The sequence below is a fragment of the Gekko japonicus genome, unplaced genomic scaffold (assembly GCF_001447785.1).
Source record: "Gekko japonicus isolate JY-2015 unplaced genomic scaffold, Gekko_japonicus_V1.1 scaffold2741, whole genome shotgun sequence".
Taxonomy (NCBI): Eukaryota; Metazoa; Chordata; class Lepidosauria; order Squamata; family Gekkonidae; genus Gekko; species Gekko japonicus.
In genome coordinates, this window is record NW_015159791.1 from 83,898 (window position 1) to 109,906 (window position 26,009).

A 26,009-nucleotide genomic window follows, 5' to 3' on the forward strand; every position below is an offset into this window, starting at 1 on the left:
AGCAGGGCTTCAAGAGTGTGATTCAAAGCAGGCTGTGCTCAGCCTCCAGGGGGCTTGGGATGGGAAGCGCACAGTGCTGCAGAGAGAAGGGAGGGGGAAACGTGCTTGGGGGAAGAGCAGAGGAGCCTGGGAGGATTTCCAGTCTTTCTGGTTTTCTTAATCATCTTTAACCATGTTTATCTCTGCCCTGAGATGGGACAATGATTTGAATTGCATATTTTTACTAACAAATCTCTTGACTTCTTGATTAAAAGGCTAATGGAGTTTTAGCTCTGAGTGGTAACCTCTGTCATTATTTGAGAGATGTTTCAGACTAGAAATGAAGGATATGTAAATCCAGGCCTTCTTTTCTTGCTTCAGGGAAGCAAAGTGCAGACAAGAGTTGGACTATTGATATTGCTGTGCACCTGGCTGAGCAACTGCCCCATTGCTGTGACTCATTTTCTGCACAATTCTGCCAACGTTCCATTCGTATCCTTTAAAAGTGTTCAATTACTACTACTCGGTCAACTTTGATTTAGCCATGTTCATTGCCCGTAATCACCAAAAAAAAAAAAAATGAAGTGACATGGCAGCATAAAAATGATCATTCTGCATCCTGCTTGTGAAATTCCTGACGTCCTTAATGAGCGATCTAGCTAACAGGACAGATAGCAGAAAACCTTGGTGTGGAGGAACGTGTCGTCCAGGGGCTGTGTGCACTTTTACTCGGGATATCCATTTATTACAACGACAACTCACTTGAGAATTATCGAAAGTAAGTATATTGGAGTGAGGTGGGGGGGTGCTGTTCAAAAGATCTCGAGTCCTTGTAGTACCTCCTGTGCAGGATGAGCAGCGGCAATTGTTTGGAATTCACATCTGTTCAGTTTAATGTAACCCAGTCTGCAGGTCACAGGATGTAGCTAGACAATGTAAGAACAAATGATGATTAGCAAGGGGAAAGGGCCTAGGTTTTGTATTGTCTGTGACAGACGTTTGTAGGATCAAAGGTTTGGAGCTATAATAAGCCCACTAGGATGACAGATCATCCTTTTCCCATAGAAATGAACAGCTACTGCTGAGTCTTAAAACACACAGGCCTCTTTCCCCTTCTGCTCCCCCCCCCCCCCCGGGTTCCTGGAACCTGCTCCCAGGCCCTGTGGCCTGAAACTGCCCTTATTCTGCCAATCTTGTTGGTGCTTCGTAGGCAGCTAACCGTTTTTTCCCTCCCTTTTACTTTTTCCTCAGCCTTGGAGTCTGCACTCTGCAAATTCTGTCTGTCAAAGTGGATTTATTTGCTACCTAGGAATCGTCCTGGAGGTGAGCAGTTTTCCATGACTTGGGTAATTCTGGTGTTCTCTTTTCCTAGAGAGAAACTAAAGCAACTGATAGAAAAAAGGATTGGCAAGGAGAACTTCATTGAAAAGCTGGGATTCATTAGCAAACACGAACTCTATTCCCGAGCAGCTCAGAAACCTCAGCCCAACTTTTCAAATCCAGATGACATGATGTTTGATCATGAATTTACTAAACTGGTAAAAGAGCTGGAAGGTGAGTCATGTTAGCTCACGTCAGTTAAGTTGTATGTTTTACTACTTAGATTGCTACTTTAAAAATTCAAAGTAGTCTCTATTGACAACTAAATTTTGTTCACCAAGTTAGAGCATGCATTTTTTAAATGGGTACAGTGCTAAAACCTGCTGAGACACACAAGGTCAAAACAGCCTTGCATGTGGGCTGTGGTGTGTTTGTTTACTGAATATGTTTTTATTCCTCCCTTCTCCCGTGGAGCTCAGGGCAGTGTACCAGCTCTTCCCATCTGTGTTCCATCCTCACAACAACCCAGCCAGGTCAGTTAGTGTGACTGTCACGAGGTCACCTAGCCAGTCCCAGGGTCTCCTGCTTCCCAGTCGGACACTCCTTGAAGTGTGACACCGCTCTGGTTTGGATGTGTTGTAAGGCAGGCTCAGTACCTGCTTAGAACATGAGAGCAGAGTCCATGGCATGTACTCACCTCAGTAGAGGCCCCTCACTAGACCCAGTATAAGCACAGCCTGTCAAAGTCTGGATTTCCAGGTGGCCAGGTGATGCACGGTGACCTCTTTTCCATCCCAGACAAAACAGAAACCAAAACAGGGGGGGGGGGCGGGGGGAGAAGGCTTGTTTCAGTCAAGCGGCCGTGCTGGTCTGCAGTGGAAGAGCCGGGTTTGAGTCCAGGAGCACCTTAGAGACCAGCAATAGTTTCCGAGCTTCTGCCAGTCAGAGCTATTTAACGGGGAGAGCGCTTTGGCTTTCTGAAGCTCCTAGCCTGGAAACCTTGTTGGCCTATGTGGGGCCCTTGGACTCAAATGTAGCTGTTTTAAGTGTACTTCCCTGAAGTACTGGAGGCAAACAATGGTGATTTAGATGCCCTTGTTTGGAAAGCGGAACATTTGTGGCTGGGAGTCGTGGGATTAGAGCTGTTTGATTCTTTTAGATTTGCTAGGCATGGGGGAGGGGTGGTTGTCTCATAATAAACAACCAAAAAAGCACTGTATAAATAACGCAATCAAAGGCACTATGCTGAAGTGCAAAGGAACAAAGAATACAAACAGATACAGTATAGTGTATACATATGGCATACAACAACACAGAGTGTACAAAAGAAGCCGGCACACAGGACATAGGATGAAGACTCCGGATTCCAATATTCGTTTCGTTGATACTTCTTCAGTTATACCATACAGCTTCATCTAGTGCTCAGTATATAGAAGCCTTCATGTTATTATGCAGGGGGAAATATCCACAATTCACATCAAACTAGTTTAAGCAGGGCAACCAGTCATCAGTAGAAGAACAGATGAAAGGAAGTCCTTCTTCACCCAAACAGTGATTAGCACATGGATTAACACTGGTGGCTAGTGGCTATAGATAAGAAGGAACTCTTGGTTCCTTCTCCTCTTGTAATAGTACTGGATTACTTATAGTTTGTTTTTTAAAAAAACAACTCCTGAACACCAGCCACTGATGGACCTCCGCTCTGCTCCAGCCTCCATATGCTTGTCAAACTCCATCTGGAAGCTGTTCATGCCAGCCACCACCACCACCTCCTGTGGCAGTGAATTCCATGTGTTAATCATTGTTTGGGTGAAGAAGGACTTCCTTTCATCTGTTCTAACTTCTAACCTGACTGCTCAGCAATTCCATTGAGTGCCCACGAGTTCTTTTGGTCTTGTGAGGAAGGGTGAAAAGTACCTCTTTCTCTACCTGCTCTATCCCATGCATAGCCTTGTAAACCTCTTATCATGTCACCCCTCAGTCATTCTTTCTCAGAGCTAAGATCCCCAAGCGCCTTAACCTTTCTTCATAGGGAAAGTGTCCTCCTCTTATCATCATAGTTGCCCTTTTCTGCATTTTTTCCAGTGCTATAAACTTTTCTAGGTGTGTGTGGTGTAAGTGGTCCAATGCGGTTGCACCATCAATTTATACAGGACAGGGCCTGTATAAATGTTGTTCCTGATGGTCTTTTGGGGTTTCTGTGTGGCACTGTGGCATGCTTGCACTACCACAGTGCCACTTGTTCTGGAGTGTGCCACTTGTTCTCATGGCAAACAAGCACCTCCCAAGACAGTTCACTTTCCCTGAGAGTCCCTTGGTGAGTCTGACTGCTGGGTGCTGACTGCTTGCCTGCCTTAAGTGCTGCTGGCTGGGTTTCCCCATTGGAAACAATGGGGGTAACCTGTTTGGGTGCCCATAGAATTGGGCCCAGTAGTCCAATTCCTTTGGGGCATGGGGGTTTATGTGGGGAGAGGCTCCCAAAGCTACCCTGAAAATTTGGAGCCTCTCCCTCAGCCCTCCCCCCCAGAGCCACTAACAGCACCGTGGGGGGGAAATAATTTTTCCCCACCATAGAGAACAATGGAGGGGATGGGGGCAACCTCTTTGGGGGCCCGTAGAATTCTATTCCCTGGTCCAGTGTTCTTGAAACGTGGTGGGTATCTTGGGGAGATGCTCCAGCAGCTACCCTGCAAGTTTGGAGCCTCTTCCTCAAACCCCCTCTCCTCCAGCCCCCAGAATATACCGTATGTTTTTGCCATTGACTTCAATGGCCCATAGGATATAATGGGACCGAAACTGACATTCGGCTGGCTGAAAGACTCCCAGCTGGTACTGCTGAAATTGACATGCAGGAGTCTTTCTGGCAGCTGAAATTGATTCTGCCCAGTTCGGCCAAATCTGAATCGGACCAATTTTTTTTTAAAAAAAATTTGCACACCCCTACTCCATGTGTGTTTTTTCTCTTGGTAATTTTTCAAGTTTTTGCTGGCAAGTCTTTAACATATTAGTATTGTGTTCTTTGTTACTGAACTTGTTGATTATAAAGCACTCTTTAGCCATATAGAAATGGCAGAAGCAGAAAAACCAAAGAAGTGTGGACAGTATAGTTTGGAATATCTGAAGTTTTCAAACGAAGCAATGGAGTCTTTCCAGACTGATTGAATGTTTGAAGAAGGCACATCCTGGAAAGGCAGACAAGAATGTAACTTTTTTCAGTCACTGTGTGACAAATTTCAAAAGCAGCCAACCTGGTCAAGCATTTTTTGCAGGGCCAGAGGTTTGCATACATCCTACAACATTCCGTCATGGATTGATAAGCCTGAAGGGCCATAGACACTTGGTGAAGAACTCATCCTACCAGGAGTTAGTGAGCTTCTGAGTATTGTTTTCCACAAGTCACCATGCAGTACAGTTAAGACAGTTCCTCTCAGCACAGACACGTAGATGAAGTGGCTGAAAACATAAAGATACATTCTGCAGCGTACTAAGGACTACAGAATTTCCATTACAGTTGGATGAGTCAACTTTGCCAGGCAATGAATCTTCACTTCTTGCTTATGTATGCTTTATGAAAGATGAAAGTTTGGCTCAAGACTAGTTGTTTGCAAGACAACTAAGAACAGACAACTAAAGGGAAGTCAATATTTTGTGTTGTTGAGCAGTTCTTCAAAGACAAGGAAATTCTGCTTACTAACATACTTGCTTTCACAACTGATGGAGCACCATCAGTGGGATACGGTGATTCCTGGTTATAAATTATATCGGAAAGATGGGGAGGAAGGGTTGGAGGTGGGGTGGCTCTATATGTCAGAGAGGGTTTACAGTCCAGAAAGATCGAGAGCATAAGAGTATTGGATTCGCTTCTGGAAATGCTATGGGTCGAAATAGTGGGCCCAAAAGGAAGCTGTCACCCACAAGATCAAAAGATAGAGGAGGATTATAAAATGAGGAATGAAAGATAGCGGCTAGACTAAATAACTGTGTTGTAATAGGTGATTTTAACTACCTACTTATTGAATGAGTCAATATGTGTTCAAGTCGGAAAAAAGAGACTGAGTTTCTAGACACTCTCAATGACTGTGCTATGGAGCAGATGGTCACAGTACCTACCAGGGGAGAGGCGATCCTGGATTTGATCCTAAGTAACGCCCAAGACCAGGTGAGAGATGTAAAACTGATTGCACCGCTTGGGAACAGTGACCATAATGTTATTGAGTTCAGCATTTGTATAAACAGGGAGTTGCCCAAAAAGACCGACACAACCACTTTTAACTTTAAAAGGTGTAACTTCTCTGGAATGAGGGAACATTTGAAGAGGAAACTGGAAGGAAAAGGGGTCAAAACCATTGGGAAAGCTTGGAGACTATTTAAAACTACGATCCTAGAAGCTTAGATAAATTATATACAACAGGTTAGGAAAAGCACAAATAGGTATAGAAAAAGGCCTGTATAACCATAACAAACAAAGTAATGGAAGCTGTAAAAGGTAAGAAGGATTTCTTTAAGTGGTGGAAGGCTAGTCTCAGTGAGGTTGATAAAAGGGAACACAGGCTGTGGCAAATAAAATGCAAGTCTATGACTAGGCAGGCAAAAAGGGAATATGGGGAGAATATTGCAAAAAACATAAAGACCAACGATAAAACTTTCTTCAAATGCATTAAAAGCAGGAAACCAGCCAGGGAGGCAGTGGGGCCCTTGGATGACCAAGGGGTAAAAGGAGTACTGATGGATGATGGGGAAATGGCTGAGAAGCTGAGTGCATTTTTTGCCTCTGTCTTCACTGTGGAAGATGAGAAGTGCTTGCCCACTCCAGAACTGCTGATTTCAGGAGGGGTGTTGAAACGCCTGTCAGATTGAGGTGATGAGAGAGGAGGTCCTATGACTGATAGACAACTTAAATCACCAGGCCTAGATGGCAAACATCCAAGAGTTCTGAAAGAACTCAAATGTAAACTTGTGGGTCTTCTGAGAAAAATATGTAATCTTTCATTAAAATCTGCCTCCATTCCTGAGGACTGGAAGATAGCTAATGTCTCTCCCATCTTTAAAAGGGGTTTCAGAGGAGATCCAGGAAATTATAGGCCAGTCAGTCTAACGTCGATACCAGGTAAGTTGATGGAAACTATTATTGAGGAGAGAATTAGTAGACACATTGATGATCAAAAACTATTGAGGCAGACTCAGCAGGGGATCTGTACGGGAAGATCTTGTCTCACTACCTGTTAGTGTTCTTTGAGGGGGTGAAAAAACATGTCGACAAGGGGGACCCAATAGATGTTGTTTACCTTGACTTCCAGAAAGCTTTTGATAAAGTTCCTCATCAGAGGCTCCTAAGTAAGCTCCATAATCATGGGATAACAGGAAAAGTCCCCTTGTGGATCAAAAACTGGCTAATTAATCTGAAACAGAGAATGAGTATAAATGGGCAATTTTCTCAGTGGAGGGTGGTAAGCAGTGGGGTACCGCAGGCTTCAGTACTCGGTCTGATGCTTTTTAACTTGTTCATTAATGGAGTTTGGAGTAAGCAGTGAAGTGGCTAAATTTGCAGATGACACAAAATTGTTCAGGGTGGTGAGAACTAGGGAGGATTGTGAGGCACTCCAAAGAGATCTGTCAAGGATGGACGAGTGGACATCAGTGTGGCAAATGGGGTTCAATTTGGCCAATTGCAGTGTGATGCACATTGGGGCCAAAAATCCTAACTATAAATACACGTTGATGGGGTCCGAACTGGCAGAGACTGACCAAGAGAGAGATCTTGGGAGTTATAGTAGATAACTCACTGAAAATGTCGAGACAGTGTGCGGCTGCAATAAAAAAGGCCAACGCTATGCTGGGGATTATTAGGAAGGGAATTGAAAAAAATCAGTATCATAATACCCTTGTATAAATCGATAGTGCAACTTCATTTGGAATACTGTGTACAATTCTGGTCACCACACCTCAAAAAGGATATTATAGCATTGGAAAAAGTGCAGAAAAGGGCAAATAGAATGTTAAAAGGGTTGGAACACTTTCCCTGTGAAGAAAGGTTAAAGTGCTTGGAGCTCTTAAACTTGGAGTAATGACGACTGAGGGTTGACATGATAGGGGTTTACAAGATTATGTATGGGAAAGAGCAGATCGAGAAAGTACTTTTCTCCCTTTCTCACAATACAAGAACTCATGGGCACTCAATGAAATTGCTAAGCAGTCTGGTTAGAACGGATAAAAGGAAGTACTTCTTCACCCAAAGAGTGATTAACACGTGGAATTCACTGCCACAGGAGGTGGTGGGGACTACTAGCATGGACGGCTTCAGGAGGGAATTAGATAAACATATGGAGCAGAGGTCCATCAGTGGCTATTAGCCACAAGGTATAGATAGGAACTCTCAGGCTAGGGCAAGTGATGCACTGTATTCTTGATGCTTGGGGGTGGGGCAACAGTGGGAGGGATTCTGGTTTCCTGGCCCCACTGATGGACCTCCTGAGGGCACCTGGCATTTTTGGCCACTGTGTGACAGAGTGTTGGACTAGATGGGCCATTGGCCTGATCCAATGTTCATCAATGATGTATGTTGCTTACTTGAAAAAAAAGCAGTGTCAAATGTCTTTACCATTCACTATGTCATTCATTGCCAAAATCTGTTTGCAAAGAACCGCAGTGAGTAAATTTAAACCCCATATGCTCAATGACTGACTAACTCAAGGGGTTCTGTGTTGAGAATTACTTTTGCTACTTCATACTGAATCTCATTGGGTATAAAAAGACAACTATGCAAGATGCGTTTACAACTTTTTTGGCACTGCTGTGGAGTCTTTTGCAGACATGCATGCTTTGTTCAGTGATGAACTCAAAGAGACATTGCTTATTTATCAGTGTTTTTTGAAAAGTTCAGTGAAATGTATTCGCAATATTGAGGAAATGAGGTCAGTCTTACTAAGGCCAAATGTGTTGTCTCAACATTTATTTCAAAGTTGGCTCTATTTAAACGCAGTATGGGCTGTCACGAGCTGTACCAATTTCCAAGCCTATCTGAGCTAGAAAAAAAAGTGGGATGCATGATGATGATCTGCAAGGTCTTTTTGTGACCATTTGGATATACTGCAAGAAGATGTGTCTGAACGACTTGAGGGTCATCTTCCGATGGAAATTCCAGACTGGGTGACAAATCCATTCTCCAGTGGTCCTGGGAGTGGGGCAGTCCTTACTCTTGGGAATAGGCTCCTCCTCTGGAACAGGGTCGGTTTCCTCAGATCAATCCAGGAAGGGGAGGGGCCTGGCCCCCAGGGACATCTCAGTCTTACTGGCCCCGCTGCTTGAGCAGGACGTGTTTCACAGGCGCTCTGTAGAGCACAGCGATCCAGGAATGAGAAGAAGAGAGGGAGAATGGAGAGACCCTCCCTCTTCATTATTTCGAGCCGCAGTCGGTGGCAGACTGCAAATGAAGCCGATGGCACTGGGAGATCCCCAGCAGCCAAGGCTGTGTACGCAGACTCCCACCGGGCCCAGCCTGTGGCTGGAGGTCGCCTCCCCAACCAGCGCACATCAGGGGAAGCGGCTGAGTCTGCAAGGAGACCAGGGCGGCTCTGCAGACCCAGCAAACTCCCCGTTCTCAGAGGACCCGGCGTGTGGTGGAACAGAGAAGCCGGGAGCCTCAAGCCCTCACCAGAATCATGGTAAGCCCTTATGGGGCCAAAAAACCTAGACTGGAGGTGAAGGAGAAGCAGGGTGGTAGACTGGGGGAAAAACCCCAAGCAAACCCCTGAGCTATTCAGGGAGGATGAAGAGGAAATTGTTTCCTGGTGCTTCCAACCTCCCCAACCTGGGACAGGCTGGAGTGGATTAAAGAGCCCTTCCCCCCCCTCCTTTTCCCCCTTCACAGGGAAAGTTCCCATGGAACAGACAGGGAGCTAAAAGCCCCGGGAACGGCCGTAGAAGAGCAGGGGAAATGGTTCTCTGGACCCTCTTGGCAGACTTTCTTTCACTTCCACTTCCATGCAAGCAAATAGAATATGGCTGCCAATCAGACTTGCCAGTTGCCATAGAAAATGGCTGCCAGTCAGACCTGCCAGTTCCTTGTTCCCAGGGCTGGACAGCCCAAGCTAGTTTGATCTGTTGGAAAGGGGGCGGTAGGCCAAATAAGTTTGGGAACCTCTGCTCCACCTTCTTACAACCCGACATTAAGTCTAAGGTGGAAGATTTGCCCTTTGATAGCAACGGCCTGTCCCATGCAACCACCAACGAGCTCCTTACCAATGTGGACAATAATTGCAAGAGGGCAAGACGTTTAGGGGGTCTCACAATCTTGCCAGCCACATAACCCCAAACTGAAGCCCTGGAAACAAAGCTCCATCAAGTGCTCACAGTCCCCCCCACCAATCAGGTTACTGGAAGCGCAAAGGTCCTGCTGCCAGACCTTACCAGCGGAAGCCCAAGCCACCTGCTTCTAAAAGGCCAACACCTCAATCCAAACAGTCTCTTTGACTCTCTTTGACTCATGATTCCCCCCCCACCCCCGGCCATCACCTCATCTCTGGGCACCAAACTTCGTCCTTTTCTGGTCTGGGAATCTATCACCATGGATGTCTGGGTCCACTCCTCACCACCATTTGGGTGGGGTTTCTTTCAACTCTGCAAGCCCCTCATTTTGTGGTGACACCCCCATCCCACTTACTGTGCAGTGAGGTTCAAGCCCTGCTTGCAAAATGCCCCCACATCTCAACATCACCAGGGGTTCTACTTCCCTACTTCATAGTACCAAAGCGAGATGGGGGCAGATGCCTTATAATGCACCTGTGATGACTCAACCATTACATTCCTCGCAAGAAGTTTTGGATGGTCACCCTGCAAGCTATTCTTCTGCTGATCCCTGAGGATGCTTGGCTGGCATCTTTAGACCTCCAGGATGCTTACTTCCACATCACTATTGACCACATCGTTGCTTCCTGGGGTTCATAGTGGGCTCTGACCACTACCAATCTTGGGTATTCCCCTTTGGTCTCTCCAGGGCACTAAGAGTGTATGGCGGTGCTTGTTGTGGCCCTCAGACGTCAGGGTATCACTGATTTCCCTTACGTCTACGATTGCCTGATTGTCTCCCAACCCCTGCAGCAACTTCACCAGGACATTTCCACTACTTTCCGACTCTTGGCCTCTCTAGGCCTCTGTGCTCCCTGCTCAGAGCCTACAATTCATAGGGGCCAGGATTTCCACTGCCCAGCATTGTGCCTTTCTTCTGGTGGACAAAGCCTTACATCTTCACTCCTTGGCACTGAGTGTCATCTCATTGCCTACGCAATCTGCCCTGAGACTGCAGTGCCTCCTGGGGCTGATGGTTGCCACCACCTTTGTGGTACCAAACCACGCATGCTGCCTCATGGTCAACCATATTGAACGCTGCCGACAGGTCAAGAAGAATCAGCAGCACCAATCCACCTCAGTCCAGATGTCTCTGGTGATCATCCATCAGGGCAACCAGCACTGTCTCCGTCCCGTGGGCGGGGCAAAAGCCAGACTGGAAGGGATCCAGGACCTTAGCCTCATCCAAGAAAACCTGAAGTTGTGTTGCCACTGCCCTCTCTGCCACCTTGTCAGCAGCACCTGGAAGAAACCAAGTGTGAGGTGCTCTTTCCCCACTCCAGGCATGTGCAGTCAATGCCTGCTCCCCAGAGCACAGGAAAAGAGCATGCCAAACGCCAAAGACTAGCTCTCGTAGTTCTCAAAGGTCAGGTTTGTGCACAGGCGCAGTGCCCCTATGTGTGACTGCACATATGACCACTCGAAGATCATCAGTTACAAGTAAGCAACCAGTTTTTTGGGTCTTCCTTAGTGGGTCATGCAGACTGCTCTTTTGAATGATACTTTTTGTAGAGTAGGGTAGGGGGCACTAGGGGTGAGTTTATGGAGGAACCAAGGAGATGGCGACCCGAAAAAGTGTGGGGACCCCTGGGCTAGAGCGTCAGGCTAGGATCTGGAATGCCCCCGTTGGAATCCCCATGCAGCTGGCTGGGTGACCTTGGGCCAATCGTGTGCTCTTGAGCTAACCTACCTCACAGTGTTGTTGTCGTGAGGACATAAGGGAGGCAGAGAGACTGCTGCAAGCTGTTTTGAGATTTCATGTGGCGTTTGATCATGCCTGCAGTTTTATTGTTTCTCCTGTGGTTGTTTTTCTCTCTCATACATTGCTTTGGGGTTGTGTTACAATTGTTGGCATGTTGGTTAAACTGTTATTATTTTACTGCTTTTATTTTATATATGTTACATTTGTTTTTATGTTGCCTTGAGCACTTTTCTGCAGAGGCAGCCCAGACATCATAAATAAGCAAAATAAAAATTGAAGGCCAAAAATGGAGCACTTCCAACCGTAGCTCACCGTTAAATTCTGTAATCTAAATAAAATGTCATGTGCTCCTAAAATACGACTTGTGTTGTCTAGTAAAATGAACAATTGTTTTACAGGTGTTCTAACAAAGGCAATTTATAAGACTACTGAAGAGGATAAAAAAGAAGAAGAGGTGAAGAAGACGTTAGAACAACATGACAACATTGTGACACACTACAAAAGTGTCATTCGAGTCCAGGTAAAGGGCACCTCTGGTTCGATTTTGGCTGCTTTGGCAAGCAGGGTGTTGCCTGTGTTTGTTGGGGCAGATGTCACTGGGATAATCAAGGGCATTCATGGGCAGATCTGGTGGCTACCCGGAGGAACAGTTTTTCAAAATGTAATGAGATGTTCTTTATCTGTGACCAGATTTTTTCTGTTGTACACAAAAAACCTGAAATGATCTTATTCAGTTATAAGACTGACTCGAAGAGGAACACATTTGTTCTTGGTGTGTTCTGTTGATCTCTTGAACACATGAAGCTGCCGCAGGCCGAAGAATCGCGCGACTGGTCCATCAGGATCCGTACCGCCCACTTAGGCTGGCAGCCGCTCTCCAGGGTCCCAGGCAGAGAAAGGTCTTTCACGCCACCTCCTGCCAGATCCTTTCGACGGGAGAGGCCGGGAGCTGAACCTGGGACTTCCTGCATGCGCCAAAGAGAGGCTCTGCTGCTGAACCATACCCCCCTTCCCCATTTCATTTTTAGGCATCAATATAGAAAACGTGAATGAGATGAATGGATTTGGAATACTGTTAGAGAGCCAGGATTTATTGGAAGTTCTCTGAATATACAGTATGTTGATATTATGCATGGGTTGTCATAAAGTGACAAAGGAGCTTTTGAATCTGCGTTTTGCTGTTCAGCAGAATAATGGGCTGGGACTGTCGCATACTAAATCCATTGCTGAATGGTGGTGAATCCCATCAGCCTGTGATCAGGGCTGCCAGTTCTACTTTCCAGTGTGGGAGGGCCAGGCTTCAAAATTGTATCTGGTTATCCCTGGCTCTACGCCCAGCCTGATCTTCCTAGATCAGTCTCCGAGTTCAGCCTTGCTGCTCTGGCAGCTGAAATTCTGGAGCGCACAGGCGGGCCATCGTTGAGAGTTAACAGAAGTAAAGGAATTGTTGGTGGGATTGTAAAGGGAAAGTGTGCAGATGGGGTCTTCTGAAGGAGTCTTCGATCAGCCTCTGCCTGCTGCACCCACTTTTTTTTTTCCAGCTGTCAGTACATGTAGAGGTCTGCTTCGGAAACTAGACCTGCCAATTCCACTCAGTTATCCCGTTACCATTAAATCCATGTGGTGCCTGTGAGGCTTGGTGGTAACTTCTGTAGTGCTTGTGCAGAAGAGGGGGTGGGGAGGGGTATATTCTGGACCCAGAGTCACGGAGCAGCAGAGGGCTAGTGCAAGGAAGTGTGTAGTGATCTCAGATGTGTCTAAAAGTTGTGATTATTAAGTGTGAGATGAAGCAAGTTGTGTAACTGTTCATGTGGATGTGCAGGATGTGTCATTACAGGTATTGTAGGAACTCCTCGTTTTCAACTGTGATAGACTTCAAGACAGAGACAGGCAGAGGCCTTGAGCTTGGCCTGCCTCAGATCCCCCCACTTCCACCTTAGTTTGTTCAGAGCCATCCTTCACCACTGCAGTCCAGCACTGAATCAGAACACCCGTTTGTTCTGTGCATCTCTTGTTTGACTCCGTTGTTTTCGGTTGTCTGAGCCTTAGTTTTTGCCTGTCTTCTATCCTTTCTTAGGCAATTTCTGTTGCCTTGTTTTCTGACTTTGTGATCTAGTCCTACTACAGTGCTGGTTGGATGCCTTATACTGTTCCTGCTGCATTGCTACATTTTGTAATCTGTTTTGAGTCACAGTGAGAAAGGCCGACTGTACAGCGCCAGCTTGGTTTGTCTGGGCACAGTGGCTGGAAGCCACGACTTGGTTGGGGAGTGAGGGACCGGGGGGGGGGCCCTGGGGCACGTCCTGGTGTGGTCTTGCATCTGGTGTGGCTTTTGTCTGCCAGAAAGCATTTCTGGATTTATAGAGAACTGTCTTTGGGGGCTTATCTCCAAAATCCCAGGGTTTGGGGGGTTTTTTCACTGCAAAATAGAGGAAGTGATTTTTTTTTAGAAAGAAAAGCTGGACAGTCATGTTAACAAGTGTGTCTGTAAGAGTTATTACGTAAATGTCTGCTTTATTTTCAAGGATCAGGAGCTGGAAGACTTGAAGAAGCAAGTGGAATCTTTAAAAGTGCAGAATGAACAGCTGCAGGCAAGAGTCACACAGCAAGTGTCACAAATCCAGCAACACAAGGACCAGTACAATCTCCTGAAAGTACAGCTAGGTACTATCGTGAGCCGTGTGTGTTGCCACTCATGAGGGCTGTGTTGTAGAGTTCAGGTGGGGGCCAGACACGGGTCATAGGATTGCAGATGGCACTTGGTAAATGGCATTAGCCGCTCTGGACAGGAACTGACTGGGCACGTGCAAATAAATCTGGCCCTGCACAGCCACTGGCCTTGCCAATAACCAGGCAGAATTGCTTCTAAGATAACAGAGAAGCTTGATGAAGGTCTTGGTTCTCTCCTTTCTGTTGGCGAATGTTCATCTCTTGGCAGAAGTTGCTGTTAGGTATCATAGCAGTTGGCAGGATTTATTAGCTGTGAGCACCAACGCCATCCTTCCATGTCTGACTGGGAGAAAGTTCGGAGGTTTTACCTCCAGCTGTCCACAGCAGTCTTTTTGTTCCTGTGGTCTCATTTAGTCCCAGTTATTTAGCACGTTTGAGCAGAGCTGAAGTTTGGTTTATTTTGAAAAAGTTTATTTCGAAGTCTGAACGTGATTTGAGTCATGTTCATAATCTCTGACTAAAAGAAAAGGATATTGTGTAAAATGTTGACACTAGGCTGGTTTTCCCATAAGAACTCTATGGATCCTCATAAAAGAAAGGGACTTACAGGTGACTGAGCATAGATAAACTAAGGGTGTGCTGACTTCATTAGGTAGAACTTGTACATATTGGTAGTTTCAAGACTTGCTTGAGAACATCAGCTATGCCTTAAAGGATTAAACCGAGATCCGCCTGGTCCACTATCATTTGCAGCTATGTGATGGTCCAGTAATCAGCCAGGAGTCCACTGGTTTACCCCTGCCATAAATCACACTAAAGCATAATGTAGTATCCCAAGAATTCTAAACAGAAATGAAATATCTCCTCGCACAGTTCTGCAGCCATTCATATAAGAGTCTATGTGGTGCTGTAAATGGCAAGTTCTATAGCAGTTCTTCAATCCTCGCAGAAGCAGAATGCATCTGTCCTTCTAACTTTTCTTATACAGAGTTCTTGAGGTATAAAACAACCTTCCACAGGTAGAAGGCACTTTCCATGTGCAGAAGGGGCACTCTTTGGATCCAACCCAGTTCTCTGCATGCAGTTATCCTGTAGTAGTAGTATTCCTGAGGTGGGATAGGTTCAAAATGTTCTTTGAAATAAAAATTGTTGTAGAAAATCCTTCCTAGAACCTTGCAAACAAATGAGTAGCTCTCAAATCTGACCCCTAGGAAAAGACAATCAGCACCATAGTTCCGGCAACGATGTGGTCCAGATGAATGGCGTTCAGTCAGAAGAGATAAGCAAATTGCGTGAGGAGGCAGAAGAGTGGAAGCACAAACTTGAACAGTTGGAGGAACAGCTAAGAGAAAAAGATTCTTTGATCGAAGTGTTGGTGAGTCATGCTCTCCTAGATGTCGCCTGTTGACGTCCAGTCTGAGCTTCCGGTTTGTTCTCCTCTAGTGTGTGGGTGGGTGGGGGTCCCTGGCTCCTAAGCCAGAAGGGGGGCAGGAAGGATCCTGGCTTGTAATCCTGGAGGCTGCTTCCCACGTCCCGGTTTTCAGTCCCGGGAGCCCTCCTCCTAGGTAGTCGCAGCTCTAAGGCAGGAAAGATTTATAGGTGTCTGTGTCTCTTGACTGATCCCTGTCCTCCGAGAACCACACAGGTTGTCCTTGTTGTGGATCGCCCGCGTGTGTCGTACTCTGTTCTGTCTTCCACACATTACAAACAGTAAGTGTGGAAAGTGCCATCAAGTCACAGCCGACTTACGGTGACCCTGTGTAGGGTTTTCAAGGCAAGAGGCGTTCGGAGGAGGTTTGTTACTGCCTGGCCCTCTGCATCAGGACCCTGGTATCCCTTGGAGGGTCTCCCGTTCAGATACTAGCCATGGCTGACTCTCCCAGGACCTGACGAGAGCGGACTAGCCTGGGCCACTCAGGGCACAGCAAAGGACATCCGGAGGTGTTTTGCCATTGCATGCCTCTGTGGACTTCCTGGGTGGCTGTTGGGGAACCTTTTCATGCACGCCCGCTCCCACTGTGTTCAATTTAGGGAGGGAGGGAAGCTGGCTTCCCAACTGCATCAAAACAGAAAGAGACAGTTGTACTAAATCAAGACACAATTTATTCCATTATGCAGTCTTAAGTCAGCAAACATTTTTGTAGCATTTCAGTATTCAGCATAGAATATTTCAACACAACCTCAGTACACAAATTGTGCACTTAAAGTTCTATAAAGGATATCCTTGGTCAGGGGTGTCAAGTGTGCCAGCCGGATCTGGCCCACACAGGGGCTCAAAACCGGTCCCTCAAGCAGCTTCCTCCTCCTGTTTCCTTTCCCAGGGCTGCTGCTGCTGCTGCAGCTGTGTCCTAGCTTGCTTTTTCCCCAGCTCTCTCAGTGGCTCTTTTCTTCCTGCTTCCTGCCTCTTGCCTCCCTCCCCCTTCACTCCCTCGCTCTCTCTCTCTCACTCACACACACCTATAGAGAGGGCCTCATGGCTGCTTTGCCAGAGAGTTAAAAAGACAAGCCTGGCCGCCTGCCTGCCCCTCCCTCCCTCCCTCCCTCTCTCTCACTCACACACACGAACACTCACAGAGCGAGAGAGAGCGCTTCTGCTTTCTTTTCCGGGGCTGCTGCTCCTCCTCTTTGGGGGGGTGAAGGGAGAGGAGAAAAGAGACAGAGAGAAAACAAAATTGGAGTCCAAGCCTTAAGACCAACAACCTTTTATTCCAGGTATAAGCTTTTATGCCCAAGCACATTTCTTTGGAGGGTGGGTGGGTTCTTCTGACAAGCACCGTGTACACTGAGGAAATTCTTTTGGCTTATTCTGAAAAGTTTTTTGTTTTTGTTTTTTAAATGACTGGATTTCTTTGTCCTATCTGGATTTATTTTCGTTCAAAAGTACCCTGATCAGGAATAAGAACACTTGGATTGGTCCGTATATCTTGGAGAGTGGAGTGATTTCAGATGCCAAAGGATAATAGCACACGTTGGTAATGAGACAGGAAAACTAGGTCTCACTCCAGTCCAGGAGGATGCAGTTCAGCAGTCTTTCTTTCTAATCTCCTTAGGTCAGCAACTGAATGTTGTGGTTTCTAATGCCAGACTTATGTCTATTTATCTTTTGCATCCTCCTGGACTGAATCCTCCTGGACCTTGGAGAAAGGAAGCCAGCCATTGTCAGGCAGAAGGCAAAAGTCATGTGAGGCAAAAGTCCTGTACAGGGTTATCAGTAGCTGAAGGCCACAGCGCTTAGCAGAGCCCTGAAGCCTCCTGGGAAACAGAACCACAGATTCAACTATAGAGGCTAATTGCTATCGAAAGAGGACTGAGGCTCCGTCCAGCACTAGCTCCACGGCAGGGGTCTCCCGTCCAAGCACTAACCAGGGCCAGCTCTGCTTACCTTCTGAGGCCTGATGAGTTCAGGATAACCTGGGTGATCCAGGTCAGTGCGCATTATTATTATTATTAAGAAGAAGAAGAAGAGTTGGATTCATGCCCCATGGCCCTTCCCTACCCAAGGGAGTCTCAGAGCAGCTCACAAACTCCTTTCCCTCCCCCTCCCCACAACAGACACCCTGCGAGGTGGGCGGGGCTGCTGAGAGAGCTCTTGACACAAACTGCTCTTTTTCAAGGATAGCTGTGCCAGAGCTTGTGACTGACCCAAGGTCATATCAGCAGGTGCATGTGGAGGAGTGGGTAATCAAACCCGGTTCTCCCAGATTCGAGTCCACGCACTTAACCACTACACCAAACTGGCAGGAAACATTGCATATGGAGAGCCAGTTTGGTGTCGTGGTTAAGTGCGCAGACTCTAATCTGGGAGAACCGGGTTTGATTCCTCACTCCTCCACTTGCACCTGCTGGATGACCTTGGGAAAGCCATAGTTCTGATAAGAACTGTTCTTGAAAAAGAGCCCTTTCTGTCAGAGCTCTCTCAGCCCCGCCCACCTCACCAGGGGTGTCTGTTGTGGGGAGGGGAAGGGAAAGGAGTTTGTGAGCCGCTCTGAGACACCTTTCGGTAGTGAAGTGCGGGGTATAAATCTAATCTCATCTCATCATATAATGGCACTGATACTTACAGTTGTCAAAATAAAGGAAGTGGCTCAAATAGGATTATATGTGGTGGTTGAAATTGGAAGCTCTGGTTGTTTGTAGTTAAATAGCCACCTGGACTTGGGTCAGGATGGTCCAGGGTCGGAGGATCCGCCTTGCGTGCTGCAGGTCCTGGGTTCAGTCCCTGGCGCCTCCAGTTGGGAGGATCACGGAGCAACTGACAGGGACAGACTGGGAGCAGCTTCTTGTCCAAGTAGACAAGACTGACCTTGGCAGGCCGAGGGTCTGGCTCCGGGGGAGGCAGCTGCATGGGTCCCGCCCACTTTTCAGAGCCTGTATCAAAAGTTACAGTTTGAAACAATTCCACAGTTAAAAAATTGAATTTGTATAAATTATGCAAAATTGCACATAGAGAATAATTTTGTATATTTGTATAAAAGCACTGAACCAGTACTGTCTGTCCCCTGGATATGCAACAGAATTTCCCCTGAACGCAAAAAATGTCTGGAAGCACTGTCCACACTTTGAAGCCTATAATTAAATCTTCAAAACCTCTTGCTGCTGCTGTTCCAGTTTTTAGCATGCTGCAAGTATTTTGTTGAACTGATTGATTTTTTTTTTTGGTTTCTGCCTGATACTTGTAGAAGTCTTCACCACCCGCCGTGGGAACATCAGAGGGGTCTTCACAGACAAAGACCGGTCTCGAGGTGGAGAGTGAGCTGCACAGGGTAAGAGCCCCCAGCTCATCTGGCCGCGCCCCTTCTCTTGGCAATGGGAGGCTGAGCCGTGTTCTCTTGGGTGCTGCCATCGCAGCCCACCGACTGTGTGTAGTGTTTTATGAAGAAACTGAGAAACAAGCAGAAGACAACACACACAAAAACAGTCTCTCTGGATTTGGTCTTGGGCCAGGTTTGTCTAAGCACAGTGACCACTACTTGTGTAAGTTTCCTAAGTATTTTGATACCATCATCATTGAGTGAAACTATACACATGAAAAGATGCTCACCGCATGAATTAACACACATGTGAGCCACTAGCTTGCAATGTAGGCCATTCTGAGAGCTTAAACATCAGAAGTCTAACTAAACAACGTAAAGCAGAAGAGGAACATGGTTTGTCATTCTTTATAACCTCACTGAACAGTGAAGATAAATTTCTGTAATGTGTCCAAGTCATATGCATGTTGTGTGTTGGAGTTCAGATGTTTCACTGCTGCCTTTCTTTAGCCTCTCTGAATGCTCTTCCGTGTTCATGAGCAACAGCGGTGTTTGATGGTGGGATTTCTTTTCCTACAGGAAGCTGAAACCTTGAGAGCACAAATCCATTTGCAGACGACAGAGATTGCTCTGCTCCAGACTGAAAAGCAAGAACTGCTTCAGCAAATGGTGACCCTGTAGAACTTTTGGACTCTTTGGCTTTTTGTCATTTCTGTGGATAGAAATAGAAGCACTCCTCTGTCTCTTTCAGTTGTCTAGTTTCATTCATAAATAGCTGGGAATTCATACCAGTTTATTTATTTAAAGCCATTTATTTTCCACCTTGAAAGAAAGGCAGCTCAAATGTTGCAGTAAACATTTAAACCGTGTACACAGACAGTAGCAGCCGTCTTGCCCAGTAACCCCATCCTGTTCCTCCCCCTTACTGGCAAGCCAGAACTGGCCCCACAGCAGAGAATGCTGTTGCAGGATGAATGAACCCAAGGGAGGGCCCAAAAGCTCAACTGGTGGATGGGATTCCATTGGGAGAGGAGGAACCCAGACCATGAAGCAGTTCAGAAGTCGCAAGCAGCAGCAGCATCTTGAAGTGGGTTTGGAAACACTCCAGTAACAGGTGCAGCTGTTGAAGCACTCAAGAGATATGATCCAAGCACATGGTTTTTGTGTTGATTGCCATTTCTGAGTCTTCAAACGCAGCCCCAGGTAGGGTGCTTTACAGTAGTCCAGTCTGAAGGATACGGTAGTATAGATCAGCATGGTTACGTAGGTAGAATCTGAATAAGGGGCCGGCTTACGAGGAAGACGTAACTGAAAGCAGGCACTCCTGACAAACCCCGCCAGCCTGTTTCTCCAGGAACAAGGCCAGCTCTGAGAGTGCCTCCCAGCCCTTCACTTGAGCTGCTAAGGAGATCTTGACCCCCCCGTTAAGTTGGGAGACCAATCCCGGTCAAAGGTTCCACCTTCCCAACCGACATCCTCTTCTCCTTCTAATGACAGCCGCCCACATGAGTCGTGTTTCCACAGGCTGTCCTTGAGTCCTGTTGCATTAGCTAAACCAAACCCCAAAATGCGATCCCAGTCTTAGGTTGCCAATGCTTCCTGCCCATCGTTTGCTTCAATCTCTGTTTTGCAGAGTGCAGCACCAGCCCCTGTGCCGGGAGACAGGGGTACAGAGACGGCAGACTTGGAAGGCAGATTCACGGCACTCTTGCAGGAAACGAAGGAACTAAAGGTGGCTCCCGCATGGAACAGGCCGCGTCTTTGATTCAGACATTCAGTGGAGCGTAGCTTTACTGGGCTGAGGGCCTCTTCCTTAGTTGGTTCAGAGTCCCTCGTGTGATTTTACTTGGCTCTTTGTTCCCTGCGTTTATCCCCGTAATACCCTGGTGGGGCAGGTTGAGCTGAGAGAGCAGGCCTGAGCCAAGGTCACCCAGAGAGCTTCCCAGATGGGCAGGGATTTGGAACTGGGTCTCCCGGATGCTGTTCTTGCACTCTAACCACGGTGGCATCCTTTATCAAGGTGTACAGAACTCACCATGGGGCACATCTATCGAACTAGACGTTATATATGATGCCCATTACTTTTGAACCCTCTGCTCCTGGATAGTCCAGCCCCACTCTCTGACATTTCTGGGGGCACAGATGGATGCCTCAGAACAGACCTAGATCTCTGCTTGCAGAGCGTGCATATGGATGGATGCGGTCTCTTCTCCACACCAAGAAGGGAGACCAAGGCAAGGCTCTTGTCTCCAGCAAGGCAAATGCCTCTCCCGCCACAACATGTCCTGTAATTTCCTATTAGGAGACACCCTCCCCCTCTTGTTCTTCATCTGCACGAATGCAGTGTCTGGGAAATGAACACAGGTCCAAATGAGGGATCCAGAACACAGTGCCCATTGCAAGCTGGCCCTACCACCTGCTCCAAGGAAAGGGGCCTTCCTGGAGGATTGGGAACGCCCTCCTGCTTCCTGTAGGGTTTGACAGTGGGGTGTCAGCGAATTGTCTCATTTTCAAGTGATTCTGTGGAGAGGTGAGGAAAAGACATTTCCTGGAAGTTCTTGTCCTCATCAGCTTACACATGCTGGATTTCGAGGCCATGCAGAACTTAAAGGAATGTTGAGGTCCCATCAGGATTAGAGCCCCTGTTAAAGCTGCTGGCCCTGGGGTGGGGGGTGGGGGCTGCTGCATGTGCCATTTTTAAAAATGCCGTTGACACTATTTTGGTTTCTCCCCCATCCCCACCCCCATTACCAGAATGAGATTGTAGGTCTTGCTGAGGAAAGGACGTCACTGAAACAGCAGCTGGACTCCGCCAATAGTACCGCGGCTATTTTGCGAACGGAGAAGAGTGCCTTGCAGCAGGAAATAGCCGAATCTAAAAAAGAGCAGGATGACCTTCTGGTTCTTCTGGCTGACCAGGATCAGAAAATAGTTGCGCTGAAGAATAAGCTCAAGGAACTTGGAGAACCGGTAGGATGCACTTGTACTGAAAATGAGCCTATTGCAAAGTTCAGTTTAAAATGGTTCCTAATCATGCCTAATATCGGCCTGTACCGTTTCTTTGGTGTAGTGGGTTAAGAGCGCAGACTCTGATCTGAGAGAACCAGGTTTGATTCCCCGACTTCTCCACATGCAGCTGCTGGTGTGACCTTAGGTCAGTCACAAGTTCTGTCAGAGCTGTTCTCTCCGGGGCAGTCCTCGAGAGAGCTCTCTCAGCCCCACCGACCTCACAGGGGTGCCTGTTGTGGGCAGGAAAAGGGAAAGGAGTTTGTAAACCACTCTGAGACTCCTTCGGGTAGTGAAGGATGGGATATAAATCCAATCTCTTCTCCTTCCTGCCTATTCCACTCTTCTAGTGGAAAAGATTCTTTGGGCAGCTTGGTGGTAGTGGTGGAAAGTGCCATTAAGTCGCAGCTGACTTCTGGCCAGCCCCGCAGGGTTTCCAAGTCCGGAGGCGTCCAGAGGTGGCTGGCCCTTGCCTGCCTCTGCGTAGCAGCCCTGGACTTCCTCCGTGGCCTCCTGGGCAAAGACCAGCCAGGGGGATGACCCTGCTCCGCTTCTGAGGCCGGACCAGACTGGGCTCTGCTGGGCCATCCAGGTCAGGGCAGTTTGAAGGCTTTATGCCGAGAAGGGAGTGGGGTTAAATCGAACCCGGCTCCCCAGATTAGAGTCTGCTGCTCTTAAGCGCCACGCCATTCTGGCTCTGCTCTGGTGTTGCTCTCTGCCCTGTGGAGATAGATGTGTGTCAGGCAGCCATTGATAAATGTACGCTTTCTAAGTGTAGCCTACAGAGAAAAGCTCAGCCCCTCAGACAGAGCCACATAGTCTCAAACTGCGGGTGGCCTCAGCAGCCCTGCCTCCAGCCTTGCTGTCTCCTGGCTTTGGTTTGCAGCTTGGAGGTCTGCTGCTCTGTGCCCCTTTTCCACCCCCACCACTCGGGCGGCCTTAGAGACCCGAGGAGACTATATGGGAAGCCTCTGCCCGTGGCACGAGGAGGAGGGGGAGGAGCTGGGCCACGGACCCTCCCCTCACCACAGAGGGCTCTGAGCGGCACAGCTGGAGCAGCTCCCCTGCGGGGAGGGGGACATCAGGACCACCCTCCAGTTCTTACACAGGCCGCTTTAGGACATACCTTGAACAGCTTGCTTGCTATAGACAGGTGGTGACCAGAGATGCTAAACATTATGATTTCCTTTCCTTTTTTTGGGGGGGGGGGATCAAAGGTTGAAGATGAGGAGGATACTGAATCTGGTGACCAAGGTGAGGAAGATGAAGAAGATGGAAAAGGAGAGAGAGAAGATTAATTAGGTTTTCATGGGTCAGATATGAGAATCTCGTATTGCATTGAAGCAACACACATTCATGACCCTGCGATGCAGAATACCTCGTTAAGGAAATGGGTATGAGCAGAAGAGCCACTAAATCCACTCCTGAGTTTCTGATGTTGAGAGGTTCTGATAATTTGTAGCCAGAACTGAAGACCACCATTTAATTTTTCTGTCCACATCAGAAGCCTTTCTGGCAGCTGCCAAAGGCATGGAAGGTGACCATGTGGTGAACTTTGCGTGTTGCCATTCACGTCTGTTCAGTATGTTTGTCACGTCATTCTCTTGGAGCTCTGGTGTGATTAAATATGTTGTGTTTGTGGTTTCACATCCATCGAATAGAATCTTTGCTTCCTAAATTTGGCACGGAGAGATCTCGTGGCGTCTTCCTTGCTACCTCTTGTGCCGGATGGGGGAGAGGCCAAGAGGAGGTGGTTCCTTTCGATTTCCTGCTCAGCTGATCTCAGCACTGAGTGCCTTGACACCTGACATGGCTGCATTCTGTACCTTCGAAGATAAAAAAGAAGCTGAAACACTCTGTGGATGGGGAAGGATTTCCTTAGAGATGAAGCAGTATTCGGTAGCATTTTAAAGCAGTTTTTTTTTTTAGAAAACTCTTGAAAAGGTTTAACATGCTGCCAGGTACTCGCTTTAAAAAAGCAAGTTTTTGTTCTAAACATGACATGTGATTATTATAATTTATTGGCTCTCATGCCTAATGGATAAGGTTTTTAAAAGAAAAATTAAACACAGTTGCTGCACCAGCTTGCTGTTTTGGTAATAAAAATAGATGCTATAACCATTTTAGTATTCATTCCCTTGATTTTAGTCATGGTGGTTGCTTATCATTATGAAGGCTGTGCCATTTTATATTGGGGGGGGGGCTTGTTAAAACACCTAGAATTTTCCATCTGGGAAGTTATGCAAACTCTGTAGAGATTGCAGTTTTGTCCAGGTATAGACACAGCTAACAGCACAGTGCTTCTGAATAAAAATCAGCAGGATTCCAGCCAGTTTGTGAGTCACTTTTTTGTTATACAAGATGTAGTTAAGATGCTCTATTTTGTACTTTCCAGTTTGTTGCAATATGGGTAACATTATAAGCAGATTTACAGCAAAATAAATTAGAATGCTACCTCTATTGTAATCCCTCTGTTTGGAAATAAAGATGTTCCTTGTGCAAAATACTTTCTGCAATCAGACCTGGGGCTGTTTGTTCCCACATCTGTTTTCTTCCCGTTTGCAACACAGAGGTTCTCAGAGCCCTGCCCAGAGTGGGACAAAACTGAGATTTCTGGTCTGGGGAGGTGGATTATCTAAGTGACAGAAGTCACTTAGAGCAAGTTGGCTGCTGCACTCGCTCTCCCCACCACCCAGTGCGGCCTCCTCTCTCTGACTGCAGACACCCAAAGCCTCCAGTGGTCTTCCCAGCTCTGCTGCTGACTCAAAGATGCCGTGCCGGTGGGATGCTGTGTCTGCTGCTGATGGCGGGAACAGTCTTTTGCAGAATTCTTTCTTTGCCACAGCATGGTCAATAAACTTTGTACACTACTGGTAATATGTTACACTAGATTTTTTAGGCTACTTCCTCATACCTGGTCTTGGCTGGTAGTTTATATGGAGATTTGAAACATGCCCTGTGCTGAAAGTCTCATGATGAGTAATAGAAGAACAATTTTATGCTGCTGAAAGAATCTTGCAGGTCTGCGGCCAGCAGACACTTGTTGGGACGACGTCCTCCTTAATGTCTGGCGACCACAGATCTGCACAAGCAGCGTAGCTCATTGCAAGTCCCTTCCAGGAAGCAGGTCCTTTTCACACACGAGCTGAAGCAGCCATTTTGTCTTCTGCACACAGTGATCTAGGCCTGCGCTTGTCCTGCTCTGCAGATGGAATTCACGCTCACGTGGTGGCTTTAGAAGCCCAGTGTGGAGAAGCTACTTTCCCTCTGCGCTTTTAGAGCTGTTGCTCAGATTTAATGTTGGCTGAAGCAACATGTTCCAGAGAGCCAGACCCTTGCGTACGACTCCGGATCCAGGAACCAATTCGTACAACGACCTGCACACCAGCAGTACTGATCTTTTGACCTGTGGATGACGTGCTGTTGTGGGTTTAGAAATAGTAAAGAAACAATCAGGAAGTTCACAACAGAGGATGCAGGCCAAGAAATAAAATTTAACAAAGACTCCTCCTGTACAATGAAAAATACCCACCCTGAAGGAGAAAGAAATGGAGGGAGAGATCTCTAGCTGCCAACAGTGGGGTTCATGGGAGAACCACCCAGGGCTGTAGAGTTCCAGGGGACTGGGCAGTAAGGGACCAAAGCAAGACGCCCAGGCTTGGCAGTTTGCCAGATGGGGCAGGCAGAAGCTGCAGAAAGATTTTAATGTCTTTTTGTACAACACCTTGAATCAGTGTTTACAGTGGGAAAGGCAGGATATAAAGGGTAAAGGTTTCCCTTGGTCAAAAGCTAGTCAAATCCGTACCTTTAGGGAGCGGTGCTCAACTCCATTTCCAAGCTGAAGAGCCAGCACTGTCCGAAATCATTTCCGTGGTCATGTGGCCGGCATGACTAAATGCTGAGGTGCACGGAACACTGCTACTTTCCCACCGAAGCAGTACCTATTTATCTACTTGCAGTTTCTTGTTTGCGAACTGCTAGGTTGGAAGGAGCTGGGGCCAGAGATGGGAGCTCACTCCGTCACGTGGCACTCAGGTCTCGAACTGCCGAACTACAAAACTTGCGGTCTGCAGCTCAGCGTCTTAACTTCTGAGCCACTGTGGCCCCCTAAAGGCAGGATACAAATGTTCTAATAAAATCTGTTCTTTGTAGGGCAATTAGGTGGGGGCCCAACTTTGCCAGTGGGGAAGAATTTGGTTTGGCCTAGAAGGGAACAATTAAAACTTTATGAATGGTGG

General features: G+C 47.2%; 1 protein-coding gene across 5 annotated transcripts in view; it reads left to right on the top strand.

The window, feature by feature from the left end:
• USO1 (USO1 vesicle transport factor) overlaps nucleotides 1-24,256 on the top strand; it is a 97,466-nt gene extending 73,210 nt beyond the window's left edge. For 2 of the 5 annotated variants that reach the window (XM_015407270.1, XM_015407284.1), the window contains 11 exons: nucleotides 361-471; nucleotides 639-757; nucleotides 1,352-1,533; nucleotides 11,743-11,864; nucleotides 13,870-14,008; nucleotides 15,226-15,389; nucleotides 18,694-18,777; nucleotides 19,345-19,434; nucleotides 20,399-20,497; nucleotides 21,520-21,735; nucleotides 22,989-24,256. In XM_015407270.1, the coding sequence (XP_015262756.1) occupies nucleotides 361-471; nucleotides 639-757; nucleotides 1,352-1,533; nucleotides 11,743-11,864; nucleotides 13,870-14,008; nucleotides 15,226-15,389; nucleotides 18,694-18,777; nucleotides 19,345-19,434; nucleotides 20,399-20,497; nucleotides 21,520-21,735; nucleotides 22,989-23,069 (1,407 nt within the window). In that variant the 3' untranslated portion in view covers nucleotides 23,070-24,256. The remainder of the gene's footprint in view (nucleotides 1-360; nucleotides 472-638; nucleotides 758-1,351; nucleotides 1,534-11,742; nucleotides 11,865-13,869; nucleotides 14,009-15,225; nucleotides 15,390-18,693; nucleotides 18,778-19,344; nucleotides 19,435-20,398; nucleotides 20,498-21,519; nucleotides 21,736-22,988) is intronic. The other 3 variants (XM_015407262.1, XM_015407279.1, XM_015407294.1) reach the window with 2 other exon arrangements.
• Nucleotides 24,257-26,009: the final 1,753 nt, after the last annotated feature.